The sequence below is a fragment of the Protopterus annectens genome, chromosome 8.part0 (genome assembly GCF_019279795.1).
Source record: "Protopterus annectens isolate FY-2018-M chromosome 8.part0, PAN1.0, whole genome shotgun sequence".
NCBI lineage: Eukaryota > Metazoa > Chordata > Ceratodontiformes > Protopteridae > Protopterus > Protopterus annectens.
In genome coordinates, this window is record NC_056741.1 from 480036257 (window position 1) to 480062710 (window position 26454).

The window sequence follows — 26454 nt, forward strand, 5'->3', positions numbered from 1 at the left end:
TGCAGCCTTTGTGGATCTACAATTTTTGTCCTGTAAGACAGCTTTCTTGGTTGCTATTACTTCTGCCAGGAGAGGTTTTGGAACTTCAAGCATTGTCAGTCAAGCCCCCTTATATGATTTTTCATAAGGACAGGGTGTCCTTGCCTACTAATCCATCCTTTCTTCCTAAGGTAGCTTTGGAGTCCAACATTAATCAGATGATTAATCTCCTGGTCTTCTTCCCAAATTTTCAAAACAAGGGAGAATACAAATTGCATTTATTGGATGTGCACAGACAGTTATGTTTCTTTCGTAAGTCTGACCAGCTCCTGATTTCCTACTTTAAACCCTTTTTAGGGAAACCAGTATCTAAGGTCACTATCACCCATTGGATTTCCCAGTGTATTATTTGGGCATATTCTGCTAGGTGCGGTAGCGTTGTCACCTCACAGTAAGTCGTTGTCCTGTTCGATTCTCAGCTAGAGCGTCTTCTGTGTGGAGACATGCGTGAATGGGCGTACCTTCGTTGAAGGTTGTGCATCAGGGCCGGCAACTCGGCGCGTAAAAATCCACTGCCAATCATTAACGGACCGGAGTTCCGCTGTGGCGACCCCTAACTGGGAAAAGCAGAAAGACACAACATTCTGCTAGGTGTGTATCCCCACCAGGTCATGTGAAGGCACATTCCACAAGATCTGTGGCTACTTCAGTGGCTTTTTGGTCCAGAGTTTCATTAGATGATATCTGCTCTGTGGCTACTTGGGCCTCATCTTATACCTTCATCTCGCATTATAAATTGGACATCATATCTAGGAATGAGTATCCTTTGCCTCTGCCGTGCTCTGGAATATCCTTCCATGAGGGCCTCCCAGGAGTTTTAGTAGCTGGGGCACTATCTCACAGGTTGAAGACCAAATGAAGACAACTTCAGATAAAGAAGTTATGTACTCACCATAACATTCCATCTGAGTTGTTATTTTTCATTTGTTTTCAACCATCCCTCTCTCTTTCCCCCTGCCTTGTATAAGCTGTGTAGTGGTCTGATGACTAGAGGAGGTGGTCACCATCAGGGTGCCTCTTATTCTCTCCTTCTTGCTCATGGACCTTTTGGTATGGGGCAAGGGTCGGGTGCGGATACTAGATTGGGCAGCAAACTCAATCTGAAGGAAGGAAGGAAGGAGACAGGGGCATTATGGGTAGGGGAGGAGCTTAGAGCTCAGATCAGATGCTGGATATGTGAATGAGTTGGATCCGAGCCAAATCTGGGAACCCACAGGTTGAAGACCACTGAAGGAACAATAACTCAGATGGAATGTTATGGTGAGTACATAACTTTTTTTTTTCTAGCATTGTCCTTTCAAGTGTCAACCTCCCTCTCTCTGATGATGGGAAAGCCTTAAAGGGCTTTGTGCCCAAACTTGTCTTTTAGTCAGCTCAGTTCGAGCTGCCTGACAGTTTAGGTGAGTGGAAGGTGCCCTGATGCTTTGGAAGCAGTCCGGCTGTTATATCCTCGACCGGGCATAACCCATATAGCTAAAGTTGCTGCAGCAGTAATCATTCAAACATCCTTTTGTTGTTCCCTGGTCCCTAAAATAAGGGAGAAGGGGTACTTCACACCTTGGATATCCTGAGAGAATGCGGGTGCTATCTTGACTGAACAAATTCTTTCTGAACATCCAATCTGTTGTTCATTTCTTGTAAGAAGGGACAACCTGTGTCAAAAAAGACACTTTCCATATGGTTGTCTTGGGCTATTAGCTTTTGTTATTTCCACCTCAACAAAACTATTACAGGCAGGGTCAAGGTACACTCTGTGAGGGCCTTGGCTTTATCTGTGACTTTTTGGAAAGGGTTGGAATTGAAGTATTCTAGAAGAAGCTGCTTGGTACCCTGTGCATACTTTTATAAAGCACTATAAACTAGATTCCTTTTTCAGGTCTAGGTCATGCTTTGCTAGTACTATTCTCCAGGGTGCTCCTGGACTCTTCTCCTTCCCACCTCCCAGTTGTTTTAAGCTATGGTAATCTACCCATATAGTTTATGCTGCTGCAGCAGTGAACAATATGAAGAAAAACATATATTTACCGTAACAGTAGATGTTTGATCACTGCTGCTGTAGCCACTCCCTCCCTCAGTCCTCTTCTTTTTTGTGTGTTTTTTATGCCAGGGTGAGAACATTTGTTTTATGTTGTTCCTAGCAATGTTTTGTCAGGGCTCAGTTAAGGTCTTGGCACACAAACCTGACTTTTCATTAGCTTAATTCAAACTGGTTAGTGATTTGGGCAAGTGGAAGGTGCCCTGAAGATTTGGAAGCTGGATAGCTGTTATATCCTTGGCAGGATAGAACCCATATAGCTATGGCTATTGTTATGGTCCGTTTACTTAAAGTAGACAACTGTACTTTTAGTCACCTTAACACAAGTGGCTTTTTTGTTGGTGCTGTATGTATTCGGTTGAACTGACTACTATTTCTTGTGGAGAATTTTGGTAGTGTGCAGTTTTCATTTAGTTTTAGTGATACCCACTGCACCACTGTGCCACCCATGTTAACACTGTCACCTCACAGCAAGAGGTTCTTCAGTTTGATTCTCTGCTGGGTTGCCTTCTGTGCGGAGCTCTGGTTTCCTCCCACATTCCAAAGACATGCGTCTGGAGCATTTCTCCCTGGGCATCTGCTGAAAATAGGCTATGTCCTAGTCTGACTTTCCTGGTCAACAAATGTTAAATAAATAAATAAATTTTAGAAATGATTTGTGTAATGCAACATTAGCCACACCAGTTTTTGTTTCAAGTGTCAAGATTGTACAAAGCATTCACCTTTTGTGTGAGGTTAAATGTTTCCCTAGAAGTTAGGCTTCCAAATATATTTTAACTGCTGTGTTGAAACTCTTTTTGATCACTTGGTTGACTTTTCATGTAGGTTCTCTGCACCTTGTAGTGTCCGAGTCATGCCGATGATTTTATCTCCCATTACACTACCCTGGAGTCCTTTTTTGTTGCATTATGCCACCTGATTTTGTTTGAAATTAAATAATATTTATATGAGATGTACAGGATTTGTTGTTTTCACTTTTTCCAGAACTGAGTTGTGTTTTTTTTTTTCCAAATGCTCAAGGTGCTGTTACTGTGTTGCAAGTAAAGATTTCTGATGCCATACATCTGAAGTATTGTAGGAATGTGCATATTTAGTAAATGTCGTTTACTGAAATTACTACTCTGCTTGATTGTTTAAGGGTGGCACAGTGGTTGACTTTACTGTACAGTTGCCAGTTGGAGTGCCCTGTGTGCAGTCTGCATGTTCTATCCTTTTCCACATGGGTTTTTGCCTGATGTTTCTCTTTTCTCCTACTTCCCAAATGTCTGCGGTAGTCAAATTGACACTCTTCCAAATTACGTGTGTGTGTGTGTGTGTGTGTGTGTGTGTGTGTGTGTGTGTGTGTGTGTGTGTGTGTGTGTGTGAGAGAGAGAGAGAGAGAAACAGAGAGAGACTTGGTTTGCTGTGTCTCCTGTCATCTACTGACTTGGAGCTTTCATCCATCTTGTATTCCATGCCTTCATTTTCCTCCAATCGTAATTCTTCTCGAGGATACCATCTTGCTGTTAGGGGTATGGAAGTAGGGTTATTGCATTTTTTTATATTGTACCCCACAATTCCTATGAATTGTGCGGACATTAGATGAGGAACATGTACATATGGAATCTGCAAGTTAACTAAAGCCCTATCCCAGTCAGGTGTTGCCTACCCTGTGTACCTCTACCAGCTAACCAGCAGCACCTGTAATATTAATTGATTGTGAGCAGCTGCTACCTTTGCTTTCTGCCATTAGCCTGACTGCTTTATTTTTGTTTAAATAAACTTCCCTGTTGTTGGACATGTGGCAGAGGATCTTTAGCATCAGCCTGATTTTCCACCAGAACAGTCAGATGGGATTGTAGTGCTTCATCTCATCTGAGGATGGCATCTTAAGGGTGCATCCCACCTCATATCCCACCCATGCTGCACTGCAATGTCATTTCTACAATATGAATATGGTATTTTGGTATGGTAATAAACTCTTTGGTATTCAGTATCAGAATATGAAAGTACAGGATCCAGTACATCTCCATGACTCAGAGATTACAGCACACTTGCACAATCCTGTTAACTTGTAAATTACAGTCTGAGTACACATGTTCTCATAATGTGTGTACTTGAACATTTTCACAAGCAACTTTTACATGAACAAGAATATTTTTTGCAGACGGGAAGCCCCTGTAAATCACAACCCCTCTTATTTCATTATCTTGTAGAAGGGACAGTTGTTACAGTTACTGAGAATCCTCCTTTTGACTATTTATCTGAGATGCACCAGTCTTGGAGCACCCCAAACTCACTGTCAGGTAAAAACTATGGTGATGTTCCACACTGAAGTGAACAAAGAAAGTGCAAGCAAGTGGCGTTTCTATATGTTTTGCTGTAGTAACTGTGACTCCAACTTGGGGATTCTGGGCAAGCGACTGTAAGCCAAATGAACATTTTTGTTGTGAAGGTGAAACTCTAAAGCATTTAATATTCCAGCATCAGAATAAAGTGTGCATATGGAGCCTGTTATTCTAAATCATATTTATCCTTTTTATGTTTTGGTTGTTAAGAGGCTTGAAGATGTTCTTCGTGTTTCACTGTTGCAGTCATTACATTTGGGTTATCTGCTTGCAGTAGCCCTCAGTCGGCCTGATTAACAAAGTCTTTGGTCCTACGTCGGTTGCTGTCTCTTCTTCCGTAACGTCAGTGGTGTAAAACATGCAGCCGACATCATTATACCAGTCTTTCTTGCTGTGCGGTGCCCGAAGCAGTTCACAAGTGTCGGTCGTCCGACTCCTGAAATTTTCGTTTTCGAGTTTCAGAACCGAAGTCTTCAACTAAAAGCTAAGGACCCCATTGGGGAAACTTTTTCTTGCTCTAAACCGGTGTCAGTAAAAGTAAATAATTGCATTTTGTGCCTTATTTAAACCACAAACTATCCGTCGTCAGTATATTTGTGCTTCTAAATATTTTGGTGTTCAGTTCAATTATCCTGATATGTCTTCGGTAAACCTTCCGACTACTGACATTCTGAAAAAACGCAAAGATAAAGACAGACAGGCAGCCCAGTTTGCCGGTACTCAGTGATGCGCTTTTGCAGCCCTGATACCCGCTACTTCAGATTCACAGGCCTCTACTAAGACCCATTCGGAGTCTGGTATGCCGCGAGATGCTTCAACTGTGGAACCTGTGAATGTCTGTACCTTGGATGGTTCTGGAGCCGCTGTGCAGGCACCGGCTTCTGAGGGTGTATTCAGGCCTACTGACTTGTATATTAAACCAACACCATCTTCTTCAAGGTCTAAAACTCTAACCATGCCTAAAAAACTGACGCCCAGACCACATGGTCAGGCTTCTATGCCTAAAAAACAAATGGTAAGAATGACTGAAGATCTTTTTACTTTAATCAGGGGGAGTCAACCTTCCCCCTCTAAGAGACCTAGGACTGAGTTTGCTTATGATACTTCTGACCAGGATTCTGAAATTTCTGTTTCCACTGATGACCAGGATTTACCCTTATCTACCTATGAGGATTCTGATGCTGAGGACTCTATTCCCTCTGCATCCCCCCCAGAGGATTTCTCTTTTGGTGAAACCTTGCATACTCTCAGGGAACGTTTTCTTTGTTAAAGTCAGGATTTCTCTGATTCTAAAAAGAGGCTTAGGGATTTCTTACTCCTGCCCCAGCACAGGCCTTTAGCTATACCTCATGTACTGGACATTGTTCATGATGCCTTTTCGGAATCTAGCATGGCCCCTGACTCTCTACCTCCTGCTTCCAGAAAACCTTATAGATATTACCGGCTTCCTGACTCTCACAAGTTCCTTTTCAAAAATCCTACTGCAGATCCTGAAACTGTTTCACAGGGACCCAAGGGCATTAAAGCTACTACTGCCAAAAATCCTACCCCCTCTGATAAGAGACTCCAGGGCGCTGGATAGATGTGGTAAGAAGGTATACGCTTCTGCAACTTTGGCCACTAGGGCCTTGAGTTGCCAGTTTCATATGTTAAAGTATCAGCTGCATATTATTGGATTGCTTAAACAGAAAATTATGTTGATTCCTGATTGTACTGAAAATAAGGATTTGCAGGATTTAATGCATTCTGCTGAACAACTTGGTAAACATAACATTGCAATGTGGTTTTGATTCACTAGAGGCATCTTGCAGGGCTGCGGTAACTGGGTCTGTACTTAGAAGGCATGCTTGGCTTAAGGAGCAGTCCTTGCCAGATCATGTTAAAGCAAAATTACTGGATGCTCCCTTAAATCAGGACCACCTGTTTGGCAACAAGGCAGAAGAAGTTCTTAAAAAGATGGAGGAAAAAGCTAAATCTATGCAAACTGTTAGATTTTTTACAAGTACAACCTCCAAGATTTAGTAGGCATTGGCCTTCTAAGAATTGGTCCTTTCCTGCCTCTTCCAGAACTTCTCAGTCCAAACCCAGATCCAGCAGAGCACCCAGGCTTCAGTCCCAGGGGACGCATAGGCCTAAACAGTTGGGGACCTCTACTTCCAAATCTGGGAGTAATAAAACTCCCCCCTATGGTAAACTGTCTCAATTACTTCTTTTTAAAACTTCAAGCACTTCTCAGCTGACCTGCCCCTTTGGGGGGAAAGATTGCACTTCATGCAAAGAACTGGGGACTCATTACCCAGGACAAATGGGTTTTAAATATAGTGTCCCAAGGATACATATTTCACTTCCACACATTACCAACTCCAAGCGGTTGGCCGGATCTACCTCCAAATCAGTAGGCAGAGGCCCAAAAGCAAGTACTCTCTCTCTTAAGCATAGGGGCTATTCAATTGGTACCAGAAGAAGAAAAGGGACAAGGTTTCTACTCGAGATTTTTCCCGATACCCAGAAAAGACAATTTATGACATCCTATCCTGGACCTGCCTATTCTAAACACCTTTTTGGTGATTCCAAAATTCAAGATGCTGACTCTTCAGTTGCTTCCTATGCTAAGCAAAGATGCCTGGTTGGCAACACTAAATTTAAAGGAAGCACACCTGCACATCCCAGTCAGGGAATCTTGCAGAAGATATTTATGCTTCAAAGCAGGCTGCACGCACTATCAGTTCTTATTTACTGCACCCAGGGTATTCTCAAAGTGCCTAGCACCAGTCATTGCATTTTGCAAGCAAAGAAATATTCAAATATACCAAATACCTGGACGATTGTCTAATTCAGGCAGAAAACCAGGACATACTTTTGAATCATATGGCTTTTGTACAGAGGGTGCCAACTTGTCTGGGGTACACCATAAATGAAATCACACCTGGTACCCTGTCAATAAATTATATTCCTGGGAGCAAGCTTGAATACAACTTCCCAGATGGCTTTCCTCACGCCAGAGAAACAAATTCACTTGACGACCTAATTCAAACAAGTGGCCACAAAAACCCTGCTATCTGTAAGGCAAATACTACAAGCCTTGGAGTTCATGGCCTCCTGCATTCTTCTAATCCCATATGCAAGACTGCATATGAGGAAACAGCAATGGTATCTAAAAAGCCTATGGTGTCAACATTCTTAGGATCTAGAAGCAATGATTCTTATCATTCCTTGTCTACGCCTAGAGTTCCTTTGGTGGGCAGAGGCCTGCCACCAAAACAAGGGACTACCATTCACACTAACCCCCCTGCCACCCAAACCCTAACAACAGTCACATCAGACTATGCATGGGGGGCACACTTGGCAGGGAAGTGCATTCAGTGCAAATGGAACCCAATTCAAATGCACTTTCACATCAATCATAAAGAAATGTTAGCTGTACAGAATGCTCTGACAGCCTTCAAAGACCACATTCTTCCAGGATAATTAATGGTAAAGACGGACAACACCACTGTTATGTGGTACATAAACAAGCAGGGGGGCACACATTCTTACCCCCTCTGCAGACTAGCCATGGCATTGTGGAACACAGCCTTGAGCTACCTAGTGCATCTACAAGCTCAATTTCTGCCAGGAAAACTAAATACATTGGCAGACGGACTAAGCAGAAACCTCATGGACCCACACGAGTGGAAACTGGAATCAAGGATTTTCAACATGTTGACAAAAAAATGGGGGAGCCCAGATATAGACCTGTTTGCCTCCCCCCAGAACTATCAATTGGGAAAAATTTTGCACAAAGACTCCCCACAGTCAAGCTTGGAAAGTGGATGCTCTGTCCTTCAGCTGGAAAAACCTATCAGCTTATGCCTTTCCTCCTCTGCCTCTGCTCTCCAAAGTACTACTAAAGATCAAACAAGACTAACCAATGATGATTTTGATTGCACCAGTCTGGCCACGCCAACACTGGTACCCCTTCCTGTGCAGTGTGTCACTGTTGGCCCCATGGCATCTGCCTCAGACTTCTACCCTGCTGTCTCAGCAGGAGAACCAGATTCCACGCCATCAGCTTAAAACACTGAACCTAGCAGCCTGCCTCATTACCTAAGCTCTCCTTTACCATCCCTCAGTAAACCAGTGATGGATGTCATTTTAGAGACAAGGGGGCCTAGTTCTACAAAATCTTATGCTGAAAAATGGAAAAGATTCTGTGCCTGGAACCAATCTCAAGGGATGAGCACAGCAGTGCCCAATTTACCTCAGATTTTACAATACTTAACTGAGATGCTTCATAAGGGCCTGTCTTTTTCCTCAAAAATTCACTTCTCAGCCATTTCAGCTCTTTATAACAGATAACCTCCCCTCTTCTCTCATTCACTGCTGAAGCAGTTCCTCAAAGGGGCCAAATAAATTTAAGACCACCCAGGAGAGCTTCAACTCCAGCCTGGGACCTTAACTTTGTATTGGAGAAACTCACCCTTCCTCCTTTCGAGCCAGCTGCTACTGCAGATTTAAAATTCCTTTCTTGGAAAGCAGCTTCCCTTTTAGCCATCGCTTCAGCAAAAAGGGTATCTGAATTACAGGCCCTTATGGCAGTGGAGCCTTTCATCATCTTTCATGCAGACAGGGTGTCCCTCAGGACCAGTCCCTCTTTCATGCCAAAGGTGGTATCCAGTATGGCCTTTAATCAGTCAATTCATTTGCCAACCTTCTTTCCTAATCCACAGAACAAAGGGGAACGGATACTGCACTCCTTAGATGTGCACAGACAACTTAAATTCTACTTGGATAGGACTAAACCTCAAAGGAAATCTGAACAACTGCTGGTGGCAATTGCTGCAGGGACAGAGGGGAAGGCTATTTCAAAGCAAACCATTTCCAAATGGATAGGCCATTGCATTCATTTCTGCTATAAGCATCATGGAAAACCTATCTGACAGGGGATCAGGCCCCACTCAACCAGGGCTGCATCTACCTTTACAGCCTTTCTTAGAGGCGTACCTACCAGGGACATCCTAGAAGCTGCTACCTGGAGTTCTGTACATACTTTCACCAAGCATTACCATTTTCCAATTTTCTCTAAATCCAGAGCTGGCTTTGCCACTGCAGTTTTGCAGGGTCTTATAGCTGGTCCTAATGCTATCTAAATTCCTCCTCCCATCCTTAGCTTTGGGAATCTACCCAAATGTAATGACTGCAACAGTGAAACACAAAGAACATAGTACAGTTGTGTACACTTACCATAAATGTAGATGTTCAAGTGTATTCACTTTTGCGGTCTTGGTTACCCTCCCTCCAACCCCCTGACTTCTTTTGGCTATACCTCTTCTCTCCTTTTCAATGCTTAAAAGCTTTTTGGTGTATTTGCTTTTTTTTTTTTTTTTGAGGTATAACCTTGTATATTTATAGACTTAATTGCTTCCCATTAGGGGGGCACCTGACATCTGGGGCAAGAAAAACTGATGTAATGACATCAGCTGCATGTTTTATACCCCTGACGACCTGACGTCACAGAAGAAGAGACCACAACCGACTCAGAACCCAAGACTTTATTAATCAGGCCGACTGAGGGCTACTGCAAGCAGATAACCCAAATGTAATGACTGCAACAGCGAATACACTCTAACATCTACATTTATAGTAAATGTACACAGCTGTACTTTCTACTTTTTTCTAGATACCATAGACTGTGGGACTGCCACTGAATGCTTCTTACAAATAATTGTATCTTTACAGGGACATGAAGATTGAAGTACATGGGGGTCTTGTCTGTGGCAAGAACTGTGACGGTTTCTTTAAAGATCTCACTGAGAAGACAGTGGATTCTGTTTGTTTTTATTGTAAGGATTCTGAAGTAATGATATAAAAAATTTAATTTGCACCAGACTGACTGGTCATGTTATGGAAATTGTAGAAGCTAAGGGTGGGGGAATTTAGAAAGTCGATCTGCCATACTGTGTATACCGAAGTGCGTATGTAGATTGGGATTTGGGAGACCTATTTCCTTCTCTTTTCCTTCAGTTGAAACCATTTAACAATGTCTTTTGCAAAGATTAAAATATTTTGGTACATTTGGCACATTCAAAGCAAGTAAGCTTGCTTGTACCATGTTTGTATAAATTCACGAGATGCTATGCTTGTCTCTTTACATTACACATATGTATTAAAATAGAGTATAAAAACTATTCCTGAAATTGCATATCAGTATTTTTTGATGCATTTCATTTTTCCTGTCCCATTCAGTAGCCTTTCCCACCAGATTCTCCAACTGTGCACCACTTCCTCTAATTACCTCTTTTGCCACTTACCTTGGGACAAGGCCACTCACTGTAGGCTTAAATATGGAATAAAGTTGGAGGCCCTCATCTGGGATTATTGATACTCCTGCATGCAGTGGCACCAGTGAGAGGTGCACATGCATGATTCTGTACATGTGCCCTGTCAATCATTTGCTAACATGAATGCTGAAGCGCACCTAGCCAGTGACACACTTTCACACTAGCCATTATGAGGTGCAGTGTTGCAGTGCCTAATCCTTTCCCCAAAATGAATGAGCTGGCTGCCAGCCATGCAGCCCCCTCCCCCTTTGGTTGTCTTGTGCTTGGGTGTGTTATGAATGTGAGTAACTTCCTATGCAGTTTAAATCATTCCTGTACATTGTTGGTATGGCTAGATGAAGTCCAGTGTAGTTCTGCAAATGTCGAACATATTTGTGCCATTGTATATACATTATGGACAAAGTTTACATGAAAGGGACAGGATTTTAGAGGGTTGCCATTGTAGTCTCTTCCTATAATTATAGGTGCTGTAAAGACTTGAACAAGGCAATGTTATCATGTTATATTAACTTAAATAAGTGAGGTGTAAGCAAGTCACTGTTGTTTGGCTGGAATATCATGACATGATGAAATGCTGTTTATTTGTAGAATGTGCATAAATCAGTGCCTGGCCAGTACAACCTGGAGGAGTGTGAACACTTATTTCAGATTCTCCTGTTCGGCTTTAATGTTCCAGCTTGTGTTAATTCTTATAGTTTATTCAGATGTGTAGAAAACCTTAGGATAACAGTCTTTATTCTTTTTTTTTCCACTGTACTTGTATAGCTTTGTGCTCAAATTGAACAGCTGGAGAAGGAAAACCGACAGATGAAGGAAGGACTGTCTGCTAGTGAACTTCCAGCTACAAGCCCTGTAGACGGGGAATTGTTGAGGTTACAAGCAGAAAACACAGCTCTACAGAAAAAACTGGCATGTGAGATGCTTTCCTAAAATTGTGCCCCCCCCCCATGCTTTCTTTAATGTTGAGATTTGCACAAAAATAGACTGATTCAATAATTTACAGAGTTATGTCAAATTCTTATAATTATGCATTTTTTGCCACTGCTACATACTAAAGGGATGGATAGCAATATATGTATGTGCTTTGTGCACCAGCCATGAGCTACTCCTCATTATATGTAGCATGATGTCTCTCTGTCTTTTCCTCAATCTAATGCTAGCATTACAAGAATGGCATGAGAAGGAGCTACAGGTGCTGAGGCAGCCAGAGAGCAGGCTGAATGGACACAGAGCGTCTGATGCCGATGTATCTGCTGAGATGGGAAAATTTGATGAGATAAAGAAAGACACAGATAAGCAGCTAGATGGAGAGGCCCAACATGTGGACCACTTGCAGACAGAACAGTTAGAACAGGTAAGAGCAAGAAAAGTTTGCTGTTTAAGTTTACAGTGATGAGACTACAGCTGAGCTGTCATACTGATAAAAGTTTAAGGAGTCGGCTTTATAGTTTTCTTTGTGTGTGTTCTGTGTGCACTTCATGTGGATGCTCTGTGAGTGTGTGTTTGTATCTGACTGTAATGACCAGCTTTTGATAGGGATGAACAGTTAGTCTTTTGTTAAGCTTAAAAATTTGTATTGAACTAACTTCATGCACCTCTTAGTTGAGTGACTGGTATGTGCTGAAGTTGGTTTTTAGTGTAGTGTTAGGTTGGGATCTAATGTGTGTGTCCGGTAATGTACAAAGTGGATGTTTTGCTATGGAAATGTGTAGTACTGAAAATATACGCAGGTAGACTTGCATGATTAACTGCATTGCAAACATCCTTCATTCTTCCATGCTGGGCTTCCACGCCTATTTTTTCTAGCATCCAACTTATTTAGTTAGATTACTTTTTGAAAATGTGAAAAAATGTATACACCAACAGTTATGTCTAGTTAACTAATAAAAAAAGTATTTATTTCTTGGAGGACAAGATTTTGAAAATTTGTTTTCTAGGGACCTGTACCAGATTAAAAATGACTACAGTACCTTGTTTTTAAAGATGAAAATTTAATTTGTAATTCTTAAGTGCTAGTAGTTTTTGTTGATTTTTTGTGGATTTTTGAAGCTTGTATACTAATTGTATCAGTTATGCTTATATGTCATATTATCTCTAATATGTCATGCAGCATATGTGCATAGAAGAAAATGTCAACCCTATTGTCTGTCATGCACTCTGAAAATAAATTGGAAAGTTACAGAATTTCTTATGTAGTTTACTTGGCTGATTGTCTCATCTGTTGGCCATGGTTGTTTAGTAGCTTTTTCCTTATTTGCTGTCATCCAACACCTTTGCATAGATGTCAGTTCTGTGTTCTAATGCAACCTTTACTACTAGTACTGGACTAAATTAGTATTTACTGTGTATATTTTTATTACTACTGTCAATTCACAATGCTCTGAATCATATTATATAGTGCCTCTTAAATGTCTCAAAGATGGTTTTGCTGTGTATTGACTCTAGTTTTCTCCCTGCAAGTCCACTGAAAGTGGAGATACCCAAAGTTAGACTCTTTTGGTAAACATATATAAATAAACACGTTAATGTCATCTTGATGGTTACATCAGCATAATGGAAATTGCAACTTGTTCCACATTAAACAAATTGAGAAATCTGGATACACATGAGAACACTAACTAGGCCAATATATTTCTGCAAAAAGGCATAGCACATATTAATACCAACTCTTCCCCTGCAGACAAGAAGGTAAGGTGTTAGACAGATTTCATAAGAGAATTTCCTTTTTCCAGTTTATTCTGTCAGGTGTTGACAGTTTGTGGGATTGTTCTGCTGCACTTCCTTCAGCTGGTAGGTTCTTTTCTTATCCTACAATTTCTAACCTGCCTTATATGTCTAAACATGCTTTGAAAAGTGTGTATGATTGTGCAGATACTGTGTCTAGAGTCACTACTTTTGCTACTGTTTTGAGAAGATATGCCTGCGTATGTACTCAAACATTTTCTGATGAGATAAAGTCCGAGATTTTAAACTCCACTTTAAGAATTTTTTTTGGCCCTACTGCTACTCATATTCTCAAACAGTCTGACAGAGGGAAATTAATTCAGGGAGTTCGTAAGATTTGTTTAATTATAAGACAAAATCAATTTCTGCCATCTTCTGGCAAACAAGGAATAAAAAAGAGATGGCAGATGGCCATATTATGTCTTAACAGTGACTGTTAGCTTGGATTTTCAGACTCCATTGTTGGGCTTTATCAAGAAAGAACATCATTGGTGGAGGCAATAAGATGCCTCAGTTTTTGCTTGAGGAGCAGTGTCTATGAAGGTAAAGGCAAGAGGCATATGGGACTGTTCGGACAGACCAAAGCACATAAATGTGCTGTGTTTCATGCTGTACAATCTCTTCTTGAGCTGTGGTCCTCTGGTCATTACAGGTAATTACAGACATCACCACAGTGATGTGGTGCATAAATAAACAGGGCGATATCAGGTCTTACCCCCTGTGCAAGCTGGCTATAATGGCTTGGGAGTTAACTCTACAGCACTGCATACTTTGCCAAACATCTTGCATACCGTAAGAGCAAAATGTAGCCGCAGACAAGCTGAGCAGGATCAGGACAGACCCTCATTAATGGAAATTGAATGAAGGGGGGAGTATTCCTGGAATGAATCCACTTGTAGGAAACATCTTAAATTGTTCTTTTTGGCTCCTAGCCAGACAGCTAAGGAAATTCTTACCACAACTCCTTGCAGGTAGGCCCCGAAAACAGATTTTCATTTCTGTGGCTGGAAATGTTCCTGTATGCATTTTGACCCTTTCTATTGAAAACCATTGTCATTCTGAAGATTCAGAAGGAGACTCCAAAAAATTATTGTGGTGACTCCCTTCTGTCTAAGGCAACACTGGTTCGTCCTTCTTATTGAATTATCCAGGGGCAGTTAACACAAGTTTCCTCACAGACTGGATCTACAGTGGATATAAAAAGTGTACACACCCCTGTTAAAATGCCAGGCTTTTGTGATATAAACCACAAAAAATCATTTCAAAACTTTTCCTACCTTTAATGTGATCTGTAACCTGTACAATTCAATTGAAAAACAAATATGTTAGGGGAAAAATATAAAAAATAAAAAACATATACAGTAAGCTGGTTGCATAAGTGTGCACACCCTTAAACTAACACTTTGTTGAAGCACCTTTTGATTTAATTACAGTGTTCAGTCTTCTTAACTAGGAGTGTATCAGCATGGCACATCTTGACTTGGCAATATTTGCCCACTCTTCCTTGCAAAAGCGCTCCAAATCTGTCAGATTGTGAGGGCATCTCTTGTGCACAGCCCTCTTCAGGTCACCCCACAGATTTTCTATTGGATTTAGGTCTGGGCTCTGGCTGGGCCATTCCAAAACTTTTTCTTCTGTTGAAGCCATTCTTTTGTTGATATGGATGTATGCTTTGGGGTCATTGTCATGTTGAAAGGTGAAATTCCTCTTCATCTTCAGCTTCTAGCAGACACCTGAAGATTTTGGGCCAAGACTGACTGGTATTTGGAACTGTTCATAATTCCTTCGACCTTGATTAAATCCCCAATTCTAGCTGAAGAAAAGTAACCCCAAAGCATGATACTGCCACCACCATGTTTCACTGTTGGGATGGTGTTCTTTTAGTGATGCAAAGTGTTTTTGCACCGAATTGTGGCCAAAAAGTTCAACCTTGGTTTCATCAGACTATAACACATTTTCCCACATGCTTTTGGGAGACTTGATGCATTGTTTTGCAAATTTTAGGCAGGCCTGGATGTTTTTCTGTGTAAGAAAAGGTTTCCGTCTTGCAACCCTACCCTATAGTCCAGACATATGGAGAATACGAGAGATTGTTGTCACATGTAGTACACAACCAGTACTTGCCAGAAATTCCTGCAGCTCCTTCAATGTTGCTGTAGGTCTCTTGGCAGCCTCCCTGACTGTTTTTTGTCTCGTCTTTTCATCAATTTTGGAGGGACGTCCAGTTCTTTGCAATGTCACCGTTGTGCCATATTTTCTCCACTTTTTGATGACTGTCTTCACTGTGTTCATTTGTATATACAATGCTGTGGAAATGTTTTTGTACCCTTCTTCTGACTGATGCCTTTCAATAATGAGATCCCTTTGATGCTTTGTAAGCTCTCTGCGAACCATGGCTTTTGCTGTAGTAGGCAACTGAGTAAATGTCACGAAAATCCTATTAGGACAGCTGAACTTTATTTGGGGTTAATCAGAGTCTCTTTAATTGATGACAGGTGTGTAGCCAAGAAGACTGAATGTTGTAATTAAATCAAAAGGTGCTTCAACAAAGTATTAGTTTAAGGGTGTCCACACTTATGCAACTAGCTAATTGTACGTTTTTTATTTTTTATATTTTTTCCCGTAAGAGATTTGTTTGTTTTTCAATTGAATTGTACAGATTATAGGTCACATTAAAGGTGGGAAAGATTTTGACGCGCGCACACACACACACACACACACACACACACACACACACACACACACACACACACACACACACACACACACACACAACAGAGGGATGTTGATGTATTCCAGTCTCAAACAACTTCAACTGAGTGCCTAGATGATTCATATCTATTATTGCATTTTAGATAGCTTTTTTTCAGTGAGGATATGCAATGGATATTAAAGGAGGCAAGAAATCCTGCAACAAGGAAATCTTATGTTAATCAGTAGAGTAGATTTTCTAGTTGATGCCTCACCTATAACTTGGGCCCTATCTGGGATTATTGCCTCTGGTTTTCAAACATTTGTGTGCAGATCTGGAACATGTTCAAATGGAGCCCTAGGCAGGGTAATGGACCACCCCTCCCCCCCATTCCAGTGTCCCATTCTTAGGCTCTCTCTCCTCAGTTATCATAAACACTGTTCAAACGTGTCAGTACACATACTATTTTCTTCTTTAGTTTTACAATGAACAGAGATTTCACTTTAATTTAAAACTTTTTTCAAATCTTACAACAAAAGCACTGATGGTCATCTGCTAAACAAAGCACTTTGAAATTGAAATCACACTTAATGTAAACAATACATTATCAACAGTAAAAACAATAATCAAAATACTTCAGAAACCAGATAATACCCCAGCTCTCCAAAATCATATACGGCCATACACCACCTCTAGATCCCTCCACTCGAATAACAAACTCCTCCTAGATGTTACAAAAGCCAGTAATTCAGCAGGGAAATCACTGTTCTCCAACTACATTCCAAAAATATGGAACAAACTCCCATCCCCAATAACTACCAACAGCTCCATGTTACAATTTAAAACCCTCCTAAAATCACACTTAAGACACTTGGTTCTGCTTTTGTAACTATCCCAATAGGTCTAAATCTCAGCCTCACTAGCCAAATAGTACTATTTATGTTATTTAATGTACCTATACTCAAACACTTCTGCATTAAACTCATCCCCCATCTCTCCATCTCTCTAAATTGTATAGACTCAAGGATGTTGTAAACTTGGCCACTACTAAACAATAGTAGGTTCCAGCATTATGTATATGGGTTGTGAATGTCTCCACGCAAATGTTTTGGATCGTTGTTACCTAATTGTTTATGTAAATCGCTGCAACTATTACTTGTATATATCCCTGTAATCTAAAATGTGTTTTTTTTTTTTTTTTTTGTAGCATTTCTAACTGTGTAAACTAATGTGTTTATTGCAATCTATAACGCTTACTGCTAATAAATGGAGCTTTTCTCCACGGGCCTCCGCTAAAAAAGGACCTGTGTCCAGTTGGACTTTCCCGGTAAAGAAATGTGAAATAAATAAAATCTTTCCTTTGAACCTCACATTTATTGAAAATATAACTGGCAATCCATTAAGGTACAAGAAATCTGCTGGATTCCTGATCAAATGACCGCTAATTAGTGTTTTACTTTATGCTGTGCTAAGGGTGCAGGAATTTAAGACAAATGTGTTTATTTATCAAAAATGACAGTTTCAAAAATTTTATTCAAACCAATAATTCATTCAATAAGTGCTTTTGTCTTAAACAAGATTTTATCAGACTGAAAGAGCTACATACTCAAACCACATTAAATAGCTCTAAATCATGTAATGTAAAATTTTGCATAATTAATGTGGTTTAAATATGTAGTTCCTTCAGTCTGATGAAATCTTGTTTAAGACAGAAGCACTTCCTGAATGACTTATTGGTTTGAATTAAATTTTTGAAACAGTCGTTTTTAATTCATTACTTTTTTGTTGTGGTATTGTATGAGGAAGTCGGGAGTCTCAGAGAAGTATGTAAGAGTGGTACAGGATATGTACGAGGGTAGTGTGACAGCAGTGAGGTCTGCGGTGGGAGTGACAGATGAGTTTAAGGTGGTGGTGGGATTACATCAAAGATCAACTCTGAGCCCTTTTTTATTTGCAGTGGTGATGGACAGGTTGACAGACTAGATCAGACAGGAGTCCCCATGGACTATGATGTTTGCAGATGACATTGTGATCTGTAGTGATAGTAGGGAACAGGTGGAGGAGACCCTGGAGAGGTGGAGATACGCTCTAGAGAGAAGAGGAATGAAGGTCAGCAGGACTAAGACAGAATATATGTGTGTGAATGAGAGGGAGGACAGAAGAATGGTGAGGATGCAGGGAGTAGAGGTGGTGAAGGTGAATAAGTTTAAGTACTTGGGATCAACAGTTCAGAGTAATGGTGAGTGTGGAAGAGAGGTGAAGAAGAGAGTACAGGCAGGATGGAGTGGGTGGAGAAGAGTGTCAGGAGTGATTTGTGACAGACAAATACCAGTAAGAGAGAAAGGGAAGGTCTACAAGAGGGTAGTGAGACCAGCTATGTTATACAGGTTGGAGACAGTGGCATTGACAAAAAGGCAGGAGTCGGAGCTTGACGTGGCAGAGTTGAAGATGATTTGCACTGGGTGTGACAAGGATGGACAGGATTAGGAATAAGTATATTAGAGGGTCATCCCAGGTTGGAAGGTTTGGAGACAAAGCCAGTGAGGCAAGATTACGTTGGTTTGGATATGTGCTGAGGAGGGATGCAGAGTATATTGGCAAAAAGATGCTAAGGATGAAGCTGCCAGATAACAGGAAAAGAGGAAGGCCTAAGATAAGGTTTATGGATGTGGTGAGAGAGGACATGCAGGCGGTTGGTGTGACAGAGCAAGATGCAGAGGACAGGAAGAAATGGAAACAGTTGATCTGCTGTGGCGACCCCTAACGGGAGCAGCCAAAAGAAGAAGAAGACTTTTTGTTTTATGACTATAGTGTTACATTTATTATTAAGTGTGATAATTTCCTCAAATTCTGGGATATCCCAATGCATGCAAGTGTCCCTTTTCAGGGGCAGCCTAGAAGCACTAATGAAGTGACTTGGTCAGTCACACAGTGGACAGAAGAAGGCTGTGGGAATTTAACCTTGCACTATGAGAAGGAATCCTTTAACATTGCATATCCTTACTCATTTTCACCATGTACTAGACAAACTGTTGTAGCGCAGCAAATTGAATTGCACATCCTAATGTCTGAAAAAAAATTTTCATAGTTAAAATATTAATTATGTAGACTTCATGATGTCCAGTTTATTTACAAGCAAATAATAACACACACTGTCAACAGCCAAAAAACAAAAAAAGACCCAAGTATCATACCCAAAGAACATAGCTGATATGATGACATTCTTGTTTGCTACATTCAGCTCCTTCCTTTACACCATAACTACTACAGTATACAGGAACCATGTATTTATACACACACACACACACACTGCAAATAATCAGTTGCAACCAGCTATATATGACTGTACATGTCAAATATTTGCTTGAGATCAAGTGAATGAATGAATTAATAAATGATCCAGTAATGTATCTCAGCTCACTGGCATCAGAAACATACAGTACATCCTACTGCAGCTCCCTTCTGTCCTCTCAACTTCTTGGTTCAAAAATCAGAGACAAATTGTTAACAGATTTTAAATATTGCTCATACATTTATAGGTAGTTTCTAGGTGTACAGTCCAGAAGACCATTAAACAACTAAGCCCAGATTCCCAAATGTCCTGTGTGGTTAAGTGACTTGCTCAAGGTCACACAGCAGGCAAATGGAAGAGGAAGGATTCAAACCCTGTACTTTTGACTAAAGGAAGCAGTTTTTTACTAGAGTGGAGCCTTAAGACAGCTCTACTTCACTTAAGTTAACAGAATAGCAATTGATGCATAGATGTGCATTTTATTTTATTTTAAATTGTGGTACACTGATCACAACTGACCACTTGTGGGTACTGCCTGGGAGCGAAAATTCACAAAGAAGAAGAAAATAGGCAGTAAGCTGCACATATCAAAAACAGAACAAAGTAAAAAAAATATATAGAAAACTGTATAGTGACAGTTGATAGGTGCATGAACAGTTATGAGAGAAATGCAAATTTTTCAATTCACATGATTATATTTCAGGTTTACACCAAGATGGAAATGTCAGGTAAAAAAGAGGCAGGGCAGTGAATAGTGGAGGAGTTATGTGGTATTAGTAGTTGAGAGGAGAGAGTAATGCCAGAGGTTGAGAGGCCCTTATGAGATGTGATTTTTTTTTTTTGTGGACATCAATAACTTTGAAACCAATACTGTATTTCTCAATGATTTATAAGGGAAAAGATTAGAGTGGTAGGGCATGATTGTGAGACAATATTAGAGATGTTATATACAGTTACAGGCAGTAAGTGTCTGAATACTCTGATTCACTTATGCTAAAGTTAACACAGCAACAGGTTTTGCATCAACATGCTTATTCTAAACAACAAGAACTGTTAACTCTAATGACTGCAATCCTCAGTGACTTATCTGAAAATGAAGAACTTACAGAAGGTCTGGAAGGTGCTGCAGAGGATTAAGGCTCCAAGCTCCTTAAAGAGCTGCTTCATGTAGTCAGGGGTACAGGATTTGACTCTCTACCTCCAGTCACCTACTGTGTAACTCTGAACAAATCTCTTAACCAGACAATGCTCCTGGGTTGTTCCTGTAAAGTGGGATTCTAAAATAAGGCAGGACATAGTGTTTTCTGAATTTATAATGCCTTGCAAGAATAAGAATTACGAAGCTCTTTATGCACAGCATTGCAAGAATTCCCTCGTGAAAGCCATAGATTACTCCTAGCTTCCCATGGTAAATGGCAACACATATAGTTCAGTAGCTGAAACCTTAATTCCATCAGACCTCACTTACAAACCATTCATTAAAAAACTATTTAATACTTCTTATTTGGTGCTTTAAGTAATATAACGTTTGTTTGCAGTTATAACTATAAAAGGTAAGCCATTAAAGTGTATTGATCATGCTCTAAAGCAATTATTAATCAGCAAACCTTTGGAGTTGGGTGGATATAACCTGCTTACCATGTACAAATATCAAGTTACACAGATTTTGAAGCAACACGTGTGTTGTTTTTGCATTTTATTTTGTTGGTAATAGTGCTCCCCAAAACTTTTGTATCAGAGCTGAAAATCCCTGCCATGACATCATGAAAGATGGAACCAACGACATTTCACTAGCAGAATACAGTAGTTTATACATTAATTCAATGTTAAAGGCAACAGGAGTAGTTTTTCTTCCAAGAAAGGCAAATTCTCATCAAGGTCTTCCGGATAGAACACCTTAGCTTGAAAATTAATACACCGTGATCCATTAGTGAAACCACAATGTGAATAAAGACGCAGCTCCCCTAAAGAGGTATGTTGTTTTAATTATTCATAATGATTTGCAGTTGTATGTAAATATTTGCTCGGTGTCTACCATGACATTATTGAATGGTTGTGGTTATAAAACAAAATAAACAGTGGCACTAAAAAAGTCAAATGGCACAGTATAATTTTATTTTTGCAAATTTTACAAAATCACTTGCTACATTCTCATGAAGAGTGTAACAGGAAAAGCCCATCCTAACATTGCCAATACATTAAAAAAATTGTTTTCAGAGATTTCTCTGATACATAAAACTAACAGACCAACACAATATGGGCTTAAGCATGATAACAAGACAAACATCTACTGACTAAGGTACTTCTACAGACCCAAACCTTTTTAACATTACTGAGGCATATGTGTACATACCCACATAAATAAATTTGTTATATATCTTGGTAGAAAAGAATAAGGACATAGTGGTGCTACAGTTCAGTCAGTATCAAAATCAAAGGTAATTATTTCTTCTTGATCAAAGTATGTCTTTTGGGAATGCTTCCCAGAATACTAAATGGATATACAAATATGTGTCCGTGAGCAAGTGCAAGAGGCAAACAATAAAAATGATTTGCTGGTCACCTGCCAAGATTGAGGAAACAAATGTGATTGGATGACTTTTTGACAGGCTTTGGAAGAGTGAAAACTCTGTAGAATTGTTACTGTTTTTGTTCTGTGATACATACACACACATAGCACACACACACACCTTCTATTGGGACCTTAGCACTTACCAAAAAAAAAAAAGTGGGAAATCTTCACTCAGGTGCAAGCTAGCTCACACTGCAACAGTCTGTTAAAGCATCTAATGCTGAAATTACCCGTTTCTTCCCATTTGAACCATAACATGTGTTGTAAGGTTTGCAGCAAAAATAAATGAATAAAAATAAATTAGAAAAAAATAAAATTGAAATCCCTCTTTAGTACTGTGTGTGCACTTGTAAGGGAACTCTCCTGTTTTGCTCAGTACCAAGTATTCAAATCCTGTGCCAATTCCTGGAAGCCTCTCATTTTCTCTGTAAGCCATCTCCAGCTCAAAGCATCAGCCAATGAAAGTGGAGCTGGTACAACAGAGCAAGAAGTAAGTGTCGGTGAGATGAAAGTGCAGTGTGTGTGTGTGTGTGTGTGTGTGTGTGTGTGTGTGTGTGTGTGTGTGTGTGTGTGTGTGTATGTGCGTGTTAAATTAATGTTAACCTTTTTTTTTTAATTAATGCTGTCTAGCCAGACTCCCCCTGCCCCCAAGCCACTTCAGGGCCCTAGGCAGTTTCCTAGATTGCCTAGTGCTGTATCTGGCCCTGTTTTTGAGTTACTAACCTGTGGCCTTTTTACTGTTTTGGCAAGGGGTTTTTATCGGCCATTTCAGCATGTCTGCTTGTGGATCCTTCTCTTCATGTCAGTCTTTTCTCAAGCTATTTTGCAACCAAGTTTTTATGTTTATGTAAGGTCAGCTGTTATTCAGGTGACACTTAACTGGGATCTTTACTTTTTGCTCAGAAAACTATTTCTGTCTGTGTTTAAACCAGCAGATCTGGATTTTTGGTTCATTTTCTGGAAGACTAATTGATTTATTTATCTGACATCTGCAAGAGAGTGTCCTAGTTGAAACCACTCAGGCTGGTTTAACCGTTTTGCTTTTCAATGCATATAGAGTTATTTGTAGAGGTCTCACATATATGCCCTTATTACTTTTAAAGTGTACTTTGAGGCTAGCCATATATTTTCTTTTTTTTTTTTTTTTCAAAATTTGAATGACTGGGAAAATAGATTCTATATACTTGGTCTTGGTTTTGCTACTCAGGTAAGTTCCTGTCCGTACTAAATCCTTTAGGAAAGCTATACAACTGTGGAATTCCTAGTATAAAACTGCAAAAGGACAATCTATGTCAGTTCAGACTATTTCAGCTGATTGTTCGTTACAAGATAAAACATTTCCAGGTGGGCTTGAGGCACAGTTTAATAGATCCTTGTTTTCTTTGATGGCATATTGGAAAGGGTGGACTTCTAGAGGCAACTTTGTGATTCTCTGTGCATAGTTTTACAGCATTGCATTGCATACACTATTTGTTTTCTTGGTGCAGGACTGGCTTCAGTTTGATGATTCACCAGGTGCTCCTGGCCCCTTATCTTCCTCTGTTGAATAAACTTTGGTAATCAATCCAAATAGCCATAGACTACTGCAGCAATCTACCCAGAAAGGGCACAGCTGAAATCAGGTCTATAGATTTGTTTTTCCTACTAGATTCTAATAACTCCTAACAATTTGGCTATTTAGACACTTACCCTGCAATCTTTAGCCTGGGGGGGGGGGTGTTCTAGCCCGCTCCGTTCGCTACTCTCACTCCGCTCCCCTCCATGCCCCCTATTCTCACCAGCCCCAGTACTACTACATTTACTCCTAGCCTTAACCCCTTCCCTAATTGCCAGCAATTAGGCTACACCACTACTCACCCCCTCCCCCCTACATCCAGCACAATAATGCTACTACCTAATATAATAACAGTCCTAACATGCGTAGTTCTAGCTCACATTACATCCTACCAAGGCTCCACAGTCACATTCCCCAACAACTTCCACTGTACTCTAACACCCTCCCTCAAAAATTTACACTATAACTACACAACCCCTGCCGCCAAAACCATCCTCCCAATACACACTCCATTACCAAACACCTAACACACTCAAAAATAAAATATCCCTAAGATACCATAAGCAATTTACTATGTATATAAAACATATCCTAAACACCCTCTATAAACTAGCCCTCGCTGGAGACATCCATCCAAACCCTGGTCCTCCCAAATCCTACCCAACCACAAACCGTAGTCCAAGCAACCCCCCCCCCCCCACAACTCAACTCCTAGCCAACAAGAAAACAACAGACCTACATGTAATGTCCCTAAACATCAGAAGCATATGCAATAAAATCCAAGAACTACACGCCAGCATAAGCATATATTCCCCAGATATGCTCTTACTAACTGAAACCTGGCTCAAACCTCACATCAGAAGTGAGGAAATACTTCCACCTGAATACAACATCCTTCACATAGACAGATTGTCCAAAAAAGGAGGTGGTGTAGCATTGATATTTAAACACCACCGCAATGTTCAACTCCTGAACTCATTTGCCCCTCACCACAACAATGAAGAAATCCTTTAGGCCAATCTCAAACTAAACCCAAACAAAACAATCAGTATCATAGGATGCTATTTCCCACCAGGGCAAAATATTACACCCCTAGAAAATTTTCTGAGCTGGGCTACTCTATCTCTACCCCAGGAAACCATTATTCTCAGTGACTTTAACATCAACTGGTTATCCTGTAGTAACAATCTCCCAACCATTCACCTTAATCTCCATAGGTTCACTCAACTCATTCAATCCCCTACCCGAATCAACAAAAACCCTAACAATCATATCTTACTTGACTGTATCCTAGTCAAAAAAGCCCCTCACTCTTGCCTAGCAGGCTGCTTACCTGACAGTCTTAGTGACCACTCCCCCACTTTCCTAATTCGGCACCACACACAGTCTGAAGCCCATTATCCACAGGCAAATATGGAACAAGTCCAACTTCAACCCCCAACTCTTTCATCTCCTCCCTGCAAAAAAATAACTGGTCACCACTAAAATATCTCAACCTAGATGAGGCTGTCCACTTCTTCAACAGTGCCTTCCTCTCCATCCTAAACACCCTTGCTCCTGTAAGAAATGCCAAAGTCAGATCCAGGCATGCCCCATGGTTACAAAAGACCACCAGAACCCTAATGAAATCCAGAGATAAGGCCTGGGAGCACTGGCGACTAACAAAATAACTCTGACAAGCAATCATTCCTTGAACTGCACAATAAAGCCAAAAACCATCTAAAATTAGACAAATCCTTCTACTATAAATCCCCCCTAAACTCTACCAACCACAACCCTAAGCAATTCTTGTCCACTATTAACACTATCCTCCACCCAGGGAAGGTTGATACCCCCCAGCCGTCCATTCCCTCCTCCTCCAGCAGTATTGCTGAATCCTTCAACAAACACTTCACTGAAACTATAACATCTGTAAACAAACACTTCCCTACAACAGCCCCCCCAACTTCTAACCCTAACCCCCCCCACTCCTCTTTTCTTCACCTCAGTACCTACCTCCAACATAAAAAGACTGTTGTCAAAACTTAAACCCACCAAACTCGCAGCTGACAACCTCCCCTCTGAATACTTGAAAATTGCAGCTGATACACTAGCCTACCCAATTTCAATTCTAATCAACCGTTCCATAACAGAAGGCTATGTTCCCTCAATATGGAAAATATCCCACATCATTCCCCTCCACAAATGCACCCCCTCCACCGACCTCTCCAATTACTACCCCATTGCTATCCTCTCCCCTCTCTCCAAGATACTTGAAAAATGTATCAACACCCAGGTCTCCAACTACCTCTTAGCTAATAATCTCCTCTCCAAAACCCTGCATGGTTTTAGGCCATATCACAGCACTACCTCTGCTCTGCTCTCCTTCACCAACACTATACTTCATCACAAAAACAATGGCCTCTTCTCTACTGCCGTATTTCTAGATCTCTCAAAGGCCTTTGGCATGGTATCTCATGAGCTGCTACTCTCTACTTTCCCCAACATCTCCATCTCACAATCAGCCTGCAACTAGTTCCACAACTATCTACACGGATGCCAGCAATCAGTAATCTGGGATGATAACATATCACCTCGCCTCCCAGTTACTCTGCGAGTTCCCCAAGGGTATATCCTTGGCCCTCTGCTAATTCTCACTGTTCACTAATAACCAACATACTGCCACCACACAAGCATCTCTTATACAGTACGCAGATGACTCTACTCTCATCAGCTCTGCCCCCACTCTACCAGAGCTACAACAAATCACACAGGAATCATTCTCTTCTGTAGAAAGCTGGCTATCCAATGCTCAACTCCTACTCAACCCAAGTAAGACAAAACTTCTGTTCCAACCTTCCAAAGCCACCCAAAACACCCCCCACTTCAACATTCTTGCCAAAGACAATACCATCATCT

At 40.7% G+C, this 26454-nt stretch overlaps 1 protein-coding gene across 3 annotated transcripts in view; it reads left to right on the forward strand.

Moving 5' to 3' along the window:
* The window catches only part of GRIPAP1 (GRIP1 associated protein 1), a 2851684-nt gene that overhangs the window by 452803 nt on the left and 2372427 nt on the right, over window positions 1-26454 (forward strand). For all 3 annotated transcript variants that reach the window (XM_044080007.1, XM_044080009.1, XM_044080008.1), the window contains exons 6-7: window positions 11487-11634; window positions 11882-12075. In XM_044080007.1, coding sequence (XP_043935942.1) covers window positions 11487-11634; window positions 11882-12075 — 342 coding nt within the window. The remainder of the gene's footprint in view (window positions 1-11486; window positions 11635-11881; window positions 12076-26454) is intronic.